Genomic DNA, 15,272 nt, shown 5'->3' with positions numbered 1-15,272 from the left:
TCTTTGGATCTGTAATAAATATACAGGGTACAGGTACAACATTTATACAACTCATATCAAGACAGCAGAAACAAAATGACAGTCAAGCTGCTTGTGCTATTAAGCAAAAAGGCTGGGATACTGCTGAAAACAATGCAGCCAGACTAATCACAACACCCAAATCCAACTAAAATGCCAATGTAGTCTGGAATGGACTGCAATTTTACATTTTACATTTTAGTTAATCTACTTCGGCGGAAATTAATGGGTAACAGAATGTTTTGCAGGATCCAGCAATGATAAAAAATTAAATAAGAAATAAAGTATTTTCCATGTTTCAGCTATTTGCACCATTCCCAAAAGACATTACTCTAAACCTCTGTAAAACGCTTTGAACTCAAATCAAATGTGCTGCTTTTGGATTAGATTAGCTGCACTGAAGATCGTAGGCAAATAAAATTCAAAATAACTATTATTTATTAAAACATGCTACGTTTCACAGTCTCTTCCTTCACTACTTTTAATACTGGTCTCTTCACAGTCTAGTTCAGCAGGCTGTGTGTCTTCCTGTTTCAAAGCTCCTGACACTTGTGTTCCATCCTCTGTGGAGTCAGCAAAGCCCGAGTTAGCTTCGGGCTCTTTTTGCTCTTCACTTCTCGATGCAGGCCCACAACTGCTGGTCTGGTCTGCAGGGACAGCTCCTTTCCTCTGGGGCAGGATAGTAAAGAAGGCTTCCTGCCAGTTCCCCTTTTCTAAATATGTCAGGATTATCTCAAATACTGTAGAATGGAAAACAATCCTTGTGTCAGTAATGATGAAAAAAAACATTTAGAGACAAATATTTTGAGTTGCAAATTGCTTTTTTTTAAAAGGTGTGTTATCTAATTGCTTTAAACCCTATTCCCCCAGTCTTCTTTTCTATTCTGCTTTCATCAGGCCACGTTCTCAGACATCAAGCCTGCAGCTATATCCAACTTAAGACAACTATAAAAATAACCAACATACCCTAATTCTCCAAATTCAAAGTGGGCGGACCTTTTTTTTGAAAAAAATGTTTTAAATATTTTTTTTTTAAATGTGTTCATGACTAGAGGGATCTAAAAGAGGATTTAGGAGGAACTACTTCACACAGAGGGTAGTGAGATTGTGGAACTCGCTGCCTGAAGCAGTTGGTACAAATGCATTCAAGAGGAATCAGAGGTGTAGAAATGTATGGGAAGGAGGATGGAATGGGTGAAGAATTGTGTGGTGTATAAACAATAACATGGACTGAGTGGGCTGGGTGACCTGTTTCTTTGCTGTACATTCTTTGTCATCCTGTTTTACAGCCAATTGAAAGCCAGGTTTGGATGATTGAAATAATAATAATAATCCTTGCAGAATATATTGTAAAGTGAATGACTGTGCATTTTGTGGGCAAAATGCATGACTGTTGCCTAGATGTCATCAGGTTAATCTCAATCATTTACACATCAACCCCACAATGGCAGATTGGAGAGATTGTTGGCAGAGCCTGCATCCTAATGACATGTACATTTCACCTCACTCTGAGGTTTCATTTTTTTTAAAAGCAGCTGAAATATTTTCAATTCACATTCCAAACCAATCCAAACAAGGATTGGGACTTTATTCAATGTTATAAAAAGGTTTGCCCCATCATACATTAAGAGTAAGCATTCACAGAAATAAAAACTTGTCAGATCAGAAATATATTGTGTATGTTTTGTTGTATATTCTACAAATTAAAAATATAAATGCAATGGTACAATATATCAAGTTAATAGTAATAAGAAATATTTTGTATCAGGCCTTCCATCAGGACAACACCTTTCAGTGTGATTAATAATAAATAATCCTTGCGTTTGATATAACCCGTAAAGGCAAATTATATTTTTATCATTATAGATTACCATTATGAATAAGTATAAAGTCTGCCATTTTAGAATGAAAGCCAGCTGGCATGCGGGAAGGAGGCTTCGTGCATTTGCTGTGAATGAGGTACGCTGCAAGAGCATTATAAGTGGCTTGCAGTATCAAGTGGCTCATTATATTGTTTACCATGATTTACAGTCAATACTTTGCGACTTTCCATTTTCACATAGTTTCCAAGAGGAAGCTGGGCATGTTCAATTTCCAACTCCAATGCTTTTTTGTAGGTTATACCCTGAAATATAAAGTGGGAAAGGTGAAAATAATACTTTTAACAGCCAAATCACAGACCATGAACAAAAACCAGTGGTGAAGTATAAATTGATAAGGGTTAGTCAGGATAGTTAATGAAGGAGAGGTCCCATTGAACCAATTTTACAGAAAACTTTACAAAATTACTGAGATGGTAGAGCAGGATCCACGGATGTCATCCACATGGATTTTCAGAAGGTATCTGATAAAGTTACACTCTGAGATTAAGACACATGGAATTGAAGGCAAATTACTGAACTGGAAACAGTTTGGCAAATAAAGAGGCAGAAAGCTGGGATACAAGTAATATTATTTGGTTGGTATAATGCTCTGATATAGATTGGTACTGCGGCTTCAGCTCTTCACTATATACATATAAATGACCCAGATACAGGAATAGAGAGGTGTATATCCAAGTTTACAGAAGACACTAAACTGGTAAGTGCACTTTAAATGGAAAACCGTTTTCAATTAGTAAATGCAGGTAGCTTTATCATCCTCTAGAGGGAATAAGAAACTGCTGTTAAGTGAGATCGCCAATGTAGTGCCAGTTTGTAGTAGCTTTGTACTATACTAGAGACAGTTTAACATTCTTCCGATCTGCTTAGGTGCCGTTTGCCCTAAGATTGTTGCCTCATCACTTGGGGTGGAAAGCAGTTATCCTTCATCGATCAGGACAACAACAAAGCAGTAATTTAAGTTAATTCAAAAGAAATACAGTGTTATGATAATCGGTGTATGAACTCCCTTCCTCACTCCCTTCGCCTCGTCCCCTCTTCCTATTTTCAGGTCTCGGCTGAAGACCTTTCTTTTCGACCGCGCCTTTGGTCACCTTCCTCCCCCTCCCTGTGGCTCGGCCCTGGGACCCGTTACTGTGAAGCGCTCTGAGACGCCGTTCGGCGTGGAGGGCGCTATATAAATACAAGTCGTCATCGTTCTTGTTGTTGATCTAGGCACTACATCAATTGTAAGGATTATTATTAAATCTCTTTTCATAATTAAAATTCTTTATCCTTGGTAATAATGAACTGAGCTTCATCTGTCAAACAGATGGCTTTCTGCATGCACGGAGTCCTGAAGCTCAGTGGTTAGAGCATTCGCCTTGCAAGCGAGAGACCTGGGTTCGATTCTAAGCAGGGCGAAACTTTGGGCAAGTTTCCTTACTCCACACGCCTAATAATAATCCTTAAAAAAAATAATAAAATTGGTCATTTCAATCCACGACTGTTTGTGGGACACTGCTGTGCACAATTGGCTGCCGTGTTTCACCCACAAATATACAGTCAATTCACTTTACAGTCTATTCTGTGAAGCGCTTTGAGACGTCGAGAAGACGTGAAAAGTGCTATATCAAATGCAAGGATTATTATTATTATTCAGGGACGTCACAAAGAGGAAACACTGACCGGCAGCTAATTTAGATCCTGCCCTATTATAAGACCGACTAGAATTTTATGGACCCTGCTTATAGGTGGGCCACCCTGCAGTAACCTAACACACAGAGTTGGGCCCCAAACTCTTGACTCATCAACCTGTGCCTAAAACTTTCCAGGATTTGGTAAGCAGGGTGCATCACTCTAGGAAGAGAGCACACTCTATTCCAGACAAAGGGAAATTTCCATGCATGTGTGAAACTCTGCCTGATTTGGATACTTTAAAGCATAATTTAATTGTGGGTGTCCGAGTGATAGAGTGCCGACCAAAGCCAGAAGGTGAAAAAATGATCATTTTGTGAAGGTAATCGAAAAGGACTGCAGATGGTGAGAATGGAGTATAAATATCCGTGTGAAATAGTTGGGTCAAGAGGCCTGTTTCCATGCCATGTCACTTTATGCACCTCTATATCCATGCCTTTTAGTTTCATTATCAGAGAACACAGTCATTTTCCTACGTGGAATACATATAAAATACCTTGTGGTGATTGTGATCCACCAAGCCACCAATGATGTAAGCCTTGGTCTCATCCAACTCATTCAGCATATTAGGAGAATCAGAGGTGAGATAAACCAGATCTTCTTTCTGTATTGCTTCACTGAAGTGCTCTGAGGTAACAACGATTCCCTAGTGGACAAATTCAAAGAACAAAAAATATGTGTAGACTGACCAGAATTTTTTGAAGTGATTAACTGAAGTGATATTCTGATGTTTTCTACAAAGAGGTGATTAGATTTTTGATGTTCTCATTCTTTTTGAGGAGACAATTCATATTTACTCACCTACTAATTCTTTAAAGTAGATGGCAACATAGTTGAGAAAGTGAACATATTACAAGCATTTATTACGTATAGTAAATATTACAAGTGTAGTAACAGTTACCTTTCCTTAGTCTTACTTTCAAAATAGACTAGGCATTTTTCTACAAACATTTTCAATGGTTAGTTACATAATTCAGTGTACCAGCATTTCCTCGATCCATATGCATTCACACAGGATATTCAATAGACCCACAAATATGTCCATACCTGACAGCTTTTAACATCTTTGCTTGTCTGAGCACTTAATGACTGAGATATTCTCTCCTAATAACAGTATTCTCAGTATATTATTTAACAGTGGATTAAGAGTAGGTTATTATTTTTTATTTTAGAGTCCCATTTCCCATTATCATTGCCTCACAAACACTATAGAAATGGAAATCTTATGCCAGTTGTTGTTAGTTTCAGAAACAGTTCTTGCTATCTTAAATTAAAAAAAATTCACTTTCAATCCTTCAAGAACTGCCAAACGTGGGAAGTTATTTTAACGAAATATTCTTAGATGAAGTTTTATCCTGGAATATTTCTTGAAGTGTTAATTCATATTCCACATTAAACCAAGGAAGAAAAATTTTAGCAACACAATTACCAGTGGATAGAAAGATTCCATCAAACTCATCTACATCTGAAAAATGAATGAGTTCCATCTGGATCTAGATTTACTTTTTAAGTAGAATATTAGAACATCCAAACTTGGCAAATTGTTGAATTCTGTTAATGCATAATTGCTTTTCTATAGCTTTTTTAAAAATAACTTTCAAAATTAAGGCTGTATTAAGAATTTGCCAAATTTGGGATGCTCTGAAATGGTACATTAATAGAACAAATCTACATGCAGATAGAATTTCTCCCCAACAGTGTTTTGTGTGAAGGTCTTTCCTACCTTCCAGTTGACCCATCCTTTTTCATTCTCATCCATATTCTTCTTCAGTTGCCCATTATGGCTGGTCAAAATCAGCTGGCGAGGAAAGAGAAACTCTAACTAGCCTTTATTCAAAGTCTAGCATTCTTCTTAATAGCAAGCTTTACCATTACTACATTGTCCCTTTTTTTAAATATATCTGTGGACTATTGTTTTAATTCCCAAGATGTTTAGGAGTAATCCATGTGATAATTTTCACATTACAAGCGTTTAATTTTTACTTAGATAATGGCAGCCTCGTCTTTGCAACTTTTGTTCTTAACTGTGAACATAAAACAAATCAATTAAGACTCACCTTTACAGGATGTGCTGCTTTACGATTCTCTGCATAGCACCTATGAACTTGCTTATGCAATTTTTTGATATCCTAGTTTGAAAAAAAGCAACATTAAATATATTTATTTTGCTGCTTCTGCTGAATCAGTGATACATTCTCAAGACTTTCACAGTGGAGTAGGAAGGAGAAAAAAACACAATTGTTTAAAATAAACATTTCTACACCATTGATAGTGGTACAACACTATCCAGTTCCACAATGCATCAGACAAAGAAACCATTAACTAAAGCCGTGGTAAAAGTTAGCCCTAAATACTGATACAGTGCAATGTGTACATCAAACTTCCACAATTTCTTAACAATAATAATCCTTGCATTTGATATAGCATCTTATCACGTATTCAAGACGTCTCAAATTGCTTCACAGAATAAACTTTGAAGTGAATTAGCTGTATATTTTGTGGGCCAAATGCAGCATCCAATTTTTTTTTGGAGGAATTATTACCCCCAGAAAAGCGATTCGCCAATCGACTAACAACCAGGTTCCTACTTACTGCTAGGTAAACAGAGGCATGTGGAGTAAGGAAACTTGCCCAATATTTTGCCCTGCCGGCATAATACCCATAACAGGAATGGAACTTTAAGAAGGGGCATTTAATACTACTACACAGGAATAAAATTCAAAGAAATCATTCTTGTTCAGATGGATATTAAAGATCCCACTATTATTTGAAAAGAGAAGGGAGTTTCTCCCGGTGTCCTAACCAACCATCCCCCAAATAAAATTGGTCACTCATTTCATGGATGTTTGTGGTCACTGCTGTGTACTAATTGAGTGTCGTGTTTGCCCAAAATACAAAGTCACTACACTTTACAGTGTATCCTATGAAGCGCTTCGGGATGTCCTTCGGACATGAAAGACGCTACACCAAAGTAAGGAGTATTATTGTTATTATTCTCTGCCCATTAAATCACCCATTATTGCTTCGCTGAACTCCATGGCCTTGCCATGACCTTGCATCCATGGCCATGCCCCCTTCTATCTCGCTGATCTGCTGACTCCCTATCAACCTGCCCGCTCCCTCCGTTCATCGGGCTCCCGTCTGCTCCATGTCTCCCGCCTGACCCGCCCTACCATCGGTGGCTGAGCTTTCAGCCTCTCTGCCCCCACTCTGGAACTCCATCCCACAGTCCCTTCGCCTCGCTTCCTCCTTTGCCTCCTTCAAGGCCGGTCTCAAGACCCTTCTCTTCGACCGTGCCTTTGGTCGCCCACCCACCTCTCTGCCTTCCCTCACCCCTACCCCACCCCTCCCCCATGCTCAGGTCCCAACATCTGATTGTTCAGCGCTTTGGGTCATCCTCCCGACGTGAAAGGGGCTCTATAAATGTAATTTTATTGTTGTTGTTGCTGAGTGACACTCTTACCTTTAACACCATTAAACTATCAAAGCTGCAATCTAGCACAACGCGAACACTGCTTGGGATGATGTCTTTCTTGAAGTGTTTTCTGGCAGAATCTTTATTATCTTCCTCATTCTGAGACTGACGTTCTAGTTTTCGTTTAAGCTTCTTCTCTTTACGCTTTTGCCTAGGAAAATTAGGGATTGAAGGACAGAGAGGTAAACAAGGAATTTTCTTTTAGAATATTAATGCTTATGTTCATATCAATATTTGAAAGTGAACCTTATAATAATAATAATCCTTGCATTTGATGGTATTGCCTTATCACACATTAAGACATCTCAAAACGCTTCACAGAATATGCTGTAAAGTGAATTCACTATGTATTTTGTGGGCGATATGTAGCAGCCAATTATGCACAGCAGTGTCCCACAAACAGTCGTGGATTGTGTGACCAAGTTATTATTATTTTTTAAAATTTTATTTTGAAGGGATTTGATATCACAATGGAACTGCTCTAAACAGAGGTTTGATGGGCGGAGTATGTTGTAAGGATTATTATTATGCATACGATTATAATGGGGCTGAAAGAGACCTAATTGTAATTCCTTGAGGTGTCAAGTTATAAAACATACCAAGGTTTTTACCAGAGTACTAGTTTACTAGCTGGTTGCATTAGTCTGCAGCCCTTGTCCTCTCCTGCACTAGGCTCTGTGACCCTATCACCCCCATTCTTGCCTAACTCCATTGGCTTCGCATCTCACAGAAGATACAGTTCAAGATTCTGGTCCTCACTTTCAAAGCCCTCCATGGTCTTGCTCCCCCCTACCTCTGCGACCTCCTAAACCCCTACCATTCTGCTCGCTCCCTCCCCTCAGCAGGCTCCAGTCTGCTTCACGTCCCCCGCCTCGCTCACCCCACTATTGGCGGGCGGGTGAGCCTTCTGCCATTCTGCCCCCACCCTCTGGCACTCCATCCCGCAGTCCCTCCACCTCTCCCTTGCTACCTTCAACACTCATCTCAAGACCCTCCTTTTCGACTGTGCTTTCAATCTCCCTGCGTCCCCCCCTGACCCTGACCCCCAGCTCGAGTCTGAAATTCTGTCTGTCCAGCGCCTTGGGATGTCCTCCCGATGTGAAAAGTGCTTTACAAATGTAATGTTGTTGTTGTTATGCCTATCCTGTGATTATCTACCAACTTGTGAACTCAACCAAACAACAACAACTTACATTTATATAGCGCCCTTCACATGGGGCAGCATCCCGGAGTGCTTGATCAAGTTGTATGGATTAATTCACGATACAATGAAGAAACTGCATGAAATTAATACAAAGTCAATTATACATACTCTACTACCCATACTTACTTCCGTAATTCTTTTTGTTCCTGCCACAGTTTCTCTCTCATTAATCGCTTCCTCTGCCTTTTCGATATATTCTCATTTTCTCCTAAAGTCCAACCATTATCCTTTTGCTGTTTGTTTTCATCTCTTGATTTTAACTCGCTCATTTCATCATGTTTCATTTTTTTAGTGCATGAATTCACATCTCCCTCAAAAGCCTCTGTCTCTGATTCAGATGTCATGATGAATTGAATCTTTATATCACTTCAAAAGCTGAAAAAGATAATATAATTATTTAGAATTTTTAGAAAAACATTTGATATTTACTGTCAATGCTGAATAATTATTATATAATCATTATTATAATTTTATAATTATGGATATATTTTATTTATAATGTTATTTATAAGTATAATTATATAATTATTATAATAATTATTACACATAATTATTACTGAATAATAATAATTAATAATAATCACTGCATTTGTTATGTTGACTTTCATGTCAGGAGAATGTCCCAAAGCACTTCACTGCATTTACTATGGAGTGGCTGTGTATTTGTACATAGAATCATTGAATTATACAGCACAGGAGGAGGCCATTCGGCCCATCGTTGCTGTGCCATCTCTTTGAAAAGAGCCATCCAATTGCACTCCCCCGTGCTCTCCTCATAACCCTGCAAACTTGTCCTCCCCAACTGAACTCGGTATCCCGATTGCATACAGCAATGTCCCACACGCAGCAATAAAACAAATGACCCAATTTTATTTTGGGGGAAATGTTAGCTAGAATACCGGGAGAAACTCCCTTCTCTTTTGGAAAAGTGCCATGGGATCTTTAACATAATAATAATAATCCTTGCATTTGATATAGCGCTTTTCATGTTTTCTAGATGTCTCAAAGCGCTTCACAGAATAGACTGTAAAGTGAATTGACTGTATATTTGTGGGCGAAACGCGGCAGCCAATTGCGCACAGCAATGTCCCACAAACAGTCGTGGATTGAAATGACCAATTTTTTTTTGAGGGATTATTATCAGACGTGTGGAGTAAGGAAACTTGCCCAAGGTTTCACCCTGCTGGGAATCGAACCCGGGTCTCTCGCTTGCAAAGTAAGTGCTCTAACCACTGAGCTACATGACTCCACCTGAACAGGTAGACGGGACCTCCAACAATGCACCACACCCCCAGCACTGCTTTGGAGTGTCACCTTAAGATTATATTGAGCTCATGACTATATAAACCCAATGTAGGGCTTGAACCAACAACCTTGTGACTCAGAGGTGAGCATGTTGCTGAGCCAGACTGACACACAATGAATGAAGATACCGGTAACTATCCCGAATAGATTTTTCAAAACAATGTTTGTTATCATTTTCCTCTTCTGCCATCTTCATCTCTGCAGTAAAGTCAACACTCTTGAAGATAAATATGGCATCTTTAATAACAGGCATTTTAACAGGATGTAATTTCCTCACTCCTACAACAACTCTAAGCAGGTGCTCCACAGGGAGATGCCATTCCTTGGATGAGACGTTAAAACGAGGCCCTGTCTGCCTGTCCAGGAGGACGTTAAACACCCCATGGCACGACTTGAACCGAGAAGAGAATTTCTCCCAGTGACCTTCATTCCCCCTCAGGTTCCCTCGTTCCCCCGTCCGCTCTCGCTCCCTCGCCCTCCCCCCTCCCCGTCCCCCCTCACTCCTTCCCCCTCCCCGTCCCCCCTCGTTCCCCCCTCCCCGTCCCCCCTCGCCCTCCCCGTCCCTCCTCGCTCCCTCGCCCTCCCCGTCCCCCTCGCTCTCCCCTCCCCTCCCCTCCCCGTCCCCCCTCCCCTCCCCGTCCCCCTCGCCCTCCCCGTCCCCCCCTCGCCGCTCCCGTCCCCCCTCGCCCTCCCCGTCCCCCTCGCCCTCCCCGTCCCCGTCCCCCCTCGCCCTCCCCGTCCCCCTCGCTCCCTCCCCTCCTCCCCGTCCCCCTCCCCTCCCCTCGCCCTCCCGCCCCCCTCCCCCCTCCCCCCCCCCCGCTCCCTCGCCCTCCCCGTCCCCCCTCCCTCCCTCGCCTCCCCGTCCCCCTCGCCCTCCCCGTCCCCCCTCGCTCCCTCGCCCCCCGTCCCCCCTCGCTCCCTCGCCCTCCCCGTCCCCCTCGCTCCCTCGCCCCTCGCCCTCCCCGTCCCCCCTCGCTCCCTCGCCCTCCCCGTCCCCCCTCGCTCCCCTCCCCTCCCGTCCCTCCCCTCCCCTCCCCCCTCGCCCTCCCCGTCCCCCTCGCTCCCTCGCCCCTCCCCCTCGTCCCCCTCCCCCCCGCCCTCCCCTCGCCCTCCCCGTCCCCCTCGCCCTCCCCGTCCCCCCTCGCTCCCTCGCCCTCCTCGTCCCCCCCTCCCTCCCCTCGCCCTCCCGTCCCCCTCGCCCCTCGCCCTCGCCCTCCCCTCCCCTCGCTCCCTCGCCCTCCCCGTCCCCCCTCCCTCCCTCGCCCTCCCCGTCCCCCTCGCCCTCCCCGTCCCCCCTCGCCCTCGCCCTCCCCCTCGCTCCCTCGCCCTCCCCTCCCCCCTCGCCCTCCCCGTCCCCCTCCCCTCCCCCCCTCGCTCCCTCGCCCTCCCCCGTCCCCCCTCGCTCCCTCGCCCTCCCGTCCCCCTCGCCCTCCCCGTCCCCCCTCGCTCCTCCCCCCCCCTCCCCCCTCGCCCTCCCCGTCCCCCTCGCTCCCTCGCCCTCCCCGTCCCCCTCGCCCTCCCCGTCCCCCCTCGCCTCCCCGTCCCCCCTCGCTCCCTCGCCCTCCCCGTCCCCCTCGCCCTCCCCGTCCCCCTCGCTCCCTCGCCCTCCCCGTCCCCCTCGCCCTCCCCCCGCCCCCCGCTCCCCCCCCTGTCCCCCCTCGCCTCCCTCGCCCTCCCCTCCCTCCCCTCGCCCTCCCGTCCCCCTCGCCCTCCCCGTCCCCCTCGCCCTCCCCGTCCCCCCCTCCCCTCCCCCCCCCCCTCGCCCTCCCCGTCCCCCTCGCCCTCCCCGTCCCCCCTCGCTCCCTCGCCCTCCCCGTCCCCCCTCGCCCTCCCCGTCCCCCCCCCGTCCCCCTCGCCCTCCCCGTCCCCCTCGCCCCTCCCCGTCCCCCCTCGCTCCCTCGCCCTCGCCCTCCCCCTCGCCCTCCCCGTCCCCCCCCTCCCTCGCCTCGCCCTCGCCCTCGCCCTCCCCCCGCCCCTCGCCCTCCCCTCCCCCCCCGTCCCCCTCGCCTCCCCGTCCCTCGCCCTCCCCGTCCCCGCCCCTCGCCCTCCCCGTCCCCCCTCGCCCTCCCCGTCCCCCTCGCTCCCTCGCCCTCCCCGTCCCCCCTCGCCCCTCGCCCTCCCCGTCCCCCCTCGCCCTCCCTCGCCCTCCCCGTCCCCCTCGCTCCCTCGCCCTCCCGTCCCCCTCGCCCTCCCCGTCCCCCCTCGCCCTCCCCGTCCCCCCTCGCCTCCCCGTCCCCCCTCGCTCCCTCGCCCTCCCCGCCCCTCCCCGTCCCCCCCTCGCCCTCCCGTCCCCCTCGCCCTCCCCGTCCCCCCCCCTCCCTCGCCCTCCCCGTCCCCCTCGCCCTCCCCTCCCCCCTCCCCCCTCGCTCCCTCGCCCTCCCCGTCCCCCCTCGCCCTCCCCGTCCCCCCTCGCTCCCTCGCCCTCCCCGTCCCCCTCGCCCTCCCCGTCCCCCCTCGCTCCCTCGCCCTCCCCGTCCCCCTCGCTCCCTCGCCCTCCCCGTCCCCCTCGCCCTCCCCGTCCCCCCTCGCCCTCCTCGTCCCCCCTCCCTCGCCTCCCCGTCCCCCCTCGCCCTCCCCGTCCCCCCTCGCCCTCCCCGTCCCCCCTCGCCCTCCTCGTCCCCCCTCCCTCCCTCGCCCTCCCCGTCCCCCCTCGCCCTCCCCGTCCCCCCTCGCCTCCCCGTCCCCCCTCCCCTCGACTGTTTGCGGGACACTGCTGTGCCGGGCGCAATCGGCTGCAAAACACACAGTCACTACGCTTTACAGCGGATCATTATCCGGGGAGGACGCGTTTGCAGGGCTGCGAGGAGAGCGCGCGGTGGGGGGGGGAGGGGGGAGAGCGGGGATTCATTCGGAAGGTCCTTTCGAAGAGCCGGCGCAGACAGGATGGGCCGAATGGCCTCCTTCTGCCCCGCCATGACTCCGTGATGTCCTGGGAAGCGCTTCGAGGCGTCTCGATGAACGTGCTGAGGCGCCATAGCAAATGCAAAGACTATTCTTCTGAGTTTGGATGACTCTCGGCGTTGGGCTTTACACATGGCTCAAGACACCAAACAAAAATACTCTTACTCTCTCCCTCCTCCAGTCTCTCCCTCGCCCTCTGTCTGTCGCTTTCAAATCTCGGAGCCGTTAAACGGTCCGGGCTCGAGCTGGTCGCTCGGCCGTTGATGACGCAGCCGGGAAAGCGCGAGCCTCACTTGCGTACACGGCGAGGGTCCGGCGCCGGCGCGTCCTCACTGACGTCACCAGACGCCGCTGGCTGCTCCGGAGCCGCTGGCGTCCCTGCCCGTCCGCCATGTTGGTGAGGGCAAGTCGCAGGCAGCACAAGGGATGGGGAAGTCGTCCAGGTTTGGGCGGCTTCACGCCCAATTGGGCGGGGTTTTGTTGTCACTTAATTTAATATTTTTGAATTTAAACCTGCAAAACTGTTCTTTTTTTTGTCCTTTGAGGATCTGTTCTTAGCACAGTTTCAAAAACAATCAACCTTATTCGGCCGCTCTGCAAACCCATTGGAGGCAACGAGTGACATTGGGCTATTTTTTGGGCTGGTGTTTGGTTGACTTTGGCCATGAAGGTATTTTAATTTCTGGCAAACCCCTGGCCAGAGGAATCTGCCCCTCACAGTGCCTGGCAATGCCACCACAAACTCCTAATGTTAGAGCCGTCCGTTGCTTGCCCACCTCTCTTTCCAAGTTGGCCGCGTTTTTAATAAGGCCATGGATGCTGTCTTCATCTGAACCAACCTTGTGCTCCTCGCAGCAACCAAAGCCAGAGCCAGAGGGCAGCTGTAAACCAATCATTAGGGTAGTTGGTCAACAGGACTCAAGAGAGATGTGAAGCGCTATCAAATCATGAGAGGTTTTTGGATGAAGAAGACCCTTCCACTCATTGGAACTCATCCTTCCACAATACCTACCCAACTGTTTCCCATTACAGCTTCAAGCCATTTCTTCAATGAGTCCAGCATCCCAACCCATACAAGTGGACTACAACCCATACAAGTGGACTGATTGGCAACAGATCTGACTGAAGCTTGTTTCTTTTCGACCGCGCCTTCAGTCACCTTCCCCCCCCCCTCCGGCTCTGTCCCGGGATCCGTCACTGTAAAGCGCTCTGAGACGCCGTCCAGCTTGGAGGGCGCTATATAAATCCAAGTTGTTGTTTACATTCATGAGAAGAATACCTGACGACGATAGCGGCCTTAGAAGTTCCTTAACTCCACGCAGACATTTTCCCCCACCCCTCCATTTACTTTCTCCGTGAGTTGATGATACCAGAGTGTATTGACAGTTTAGAATATTAACTTTCATGTGTTTTAGTTACTGGTTCATATTGTTCATAACTTGCCCCTGGGAGTTTTTAATGTGTCAAAGCACTTCATAGCATACACTGCAAAGCGAATTGACTGTATATTTTGTGGGTGAAACCCAGCAGCCAATCGAGCACAGCACTGTCCCACAAACAGTCGTGGATTGAGTGGCCAAATTTTTAAATTTTTTTATTTGAGGGATTATTACCCCGGGAAAGGAATCCGCCAATCGACTATCAACCGGATTCCTACTTATGCTGTGAATTGGAAAATGGCAGGGTTCGAATTTTGGAAGACTGGATTAAATGAGCGAAGGGCCTTTTCGAAGAGTAAAAGGGCATCTAGTGACGAAAAGTGAGTTTACAGAGAATGTTTTCAATACCATAGGAAGGCTAACATTATTAGTAGTTGATGTTTAAGATGAAAGTTTCTCTGCTGTAACCAGGCACTATATTAGCAATTTTGTTGTTGTTGTTGATTTGTGTTGATCAACAATTAAGCAATCTGCTTCCACAAGCACAAAGAGAGCTGGTTGAACAAGGAACCCAAAATGAAATAATTTAAAGTACAGTACCCCATACTTTTTAATCATCTCATTCGTAGTATTTCATGACTTATATTTCCATAGCTCTGTGATGATTAGAGTATTGCATTGCACTGGTACTTTGACCTTAATGTACCTGTAACACTACTTGATCATGTCAGAATTAGGTAAGAGGTTAAAACTACCCATTGAAAATAGGATGTACCTTGTACTATAGAAATTACAAAAGGAACACACTGAAATGACTTGACAATTGACTAAGAAACTTTTCTGCTTCTAACGTAATTAGCAAATCTTAAATAAAAGAGTTTAGAAGCAAAATATTTTTTAAAAATTCAACTTCATGAATAAATCAACACCATTCTATGGCTTTCATATGTTACCTTTTTGTGGCTTATTCATTCTGCCTAATAGAAAATATTTTCCATTTCATCCAATATCTCAATCTCTTCTGAAATGGATAAGCTTGTCAGTCTCACATAACAGGCCCAACCATTCTGGGATGTCTGTACTGGTCTGCGTACTCGTTTTTTTATATAAAGTTCTGTAAAATTGATGGAAAGGTATATTTTAAAAAGGTGAAATGAATAAGAATGCTGCAAGTTCCCTATTTTTTTCTTCCGAGTGAAATGTTTCTTGTCCAAAAAAAACCCAATAGTGATGTGGCATTTGCCTTTTGCTCTGATAGGTGAAATTTCACACACGTGATTTAGGCCAGGCTGATATCAGTGTAAAATCACGGTTGTTTAAAGTTTAATATTTAACCATTGATTTGGAACCAATGCTTGGAGTTTGGAATCTGACCTCTATGCAACACAGATAAACCATCAAACCTTCAACATTGAGTCTTTTTTTTCTCGAGC

The 15,272-nt window shown here is 46.6% G+C and overlaps 1 protein-coding gene across 2 annotated transcripts; it reads right to left on the bottom strand.

Annotated features, from left to right (window-relative positions):
* Positions 1-438: 438 nt before the first annotated feature.
* On the bottom strand, positions 439-12,777 carry LOC103188744 (tRNA methyltransferase 10 homolog A). 2 transcript variants are annotated; one of them, XM_007908826.2, is made up of 8 exons: positions 12,626-12,776; positions 8,381-8,629; positions 7,039-7,201; positions 5,633-5,704; positions 5,299-5,373; positions 4,072-4,221; positions 2,038-2,143; positions 439-758 (listed from the first exon to the last, which is right to left on the bottom strand). In XM_007908826.2, exons 2-8 carry the CDS (start codon positions 8,596-8,598, stop codon positions 469-471), a joined length of 1,074 nt encoding a protein of 357 aa, XP_007907017.1. In that variant the 5' UTR covers positions 8,599-8,629; positions 12,626-12,776; the 3' UTR covers positions 439-468. The 2 variants fall into 2 exon arrangements, with proteins under 2 accessions (XP_007907017.1, XP_042198086.1); XM_042342152.1 differs by lacking the exon at positions 5,299-5,373 and having other exon boundaries at positions 12,626-12,777.
* Positions 12,778-15,272: the final 2,495 nt, after the last annotated feature.

Source organism: Callorhinchus milii, unplaced genomic scaffold (genome assembly GCF_018977255.1).
Source record: "Callorhinchus milii isolate IMCB2004 unplaced genomic scaffold, IMCB_Cmil_1.0 Scaffold1, whole genome shotgun sequence".
Taxonomy (NCBI): domain Eukaryota; kingdom Metazoa; phylum Chordata; class Chondrichthyes; order Chimaeriformes; family Callorhinchidae; genus Callorhinchus; species Callorhinchus milii.
Note: the sequence above shows the minus strand (reverse complement) of the source record. Positions and strands in the feature narration are given on the sequence as shown.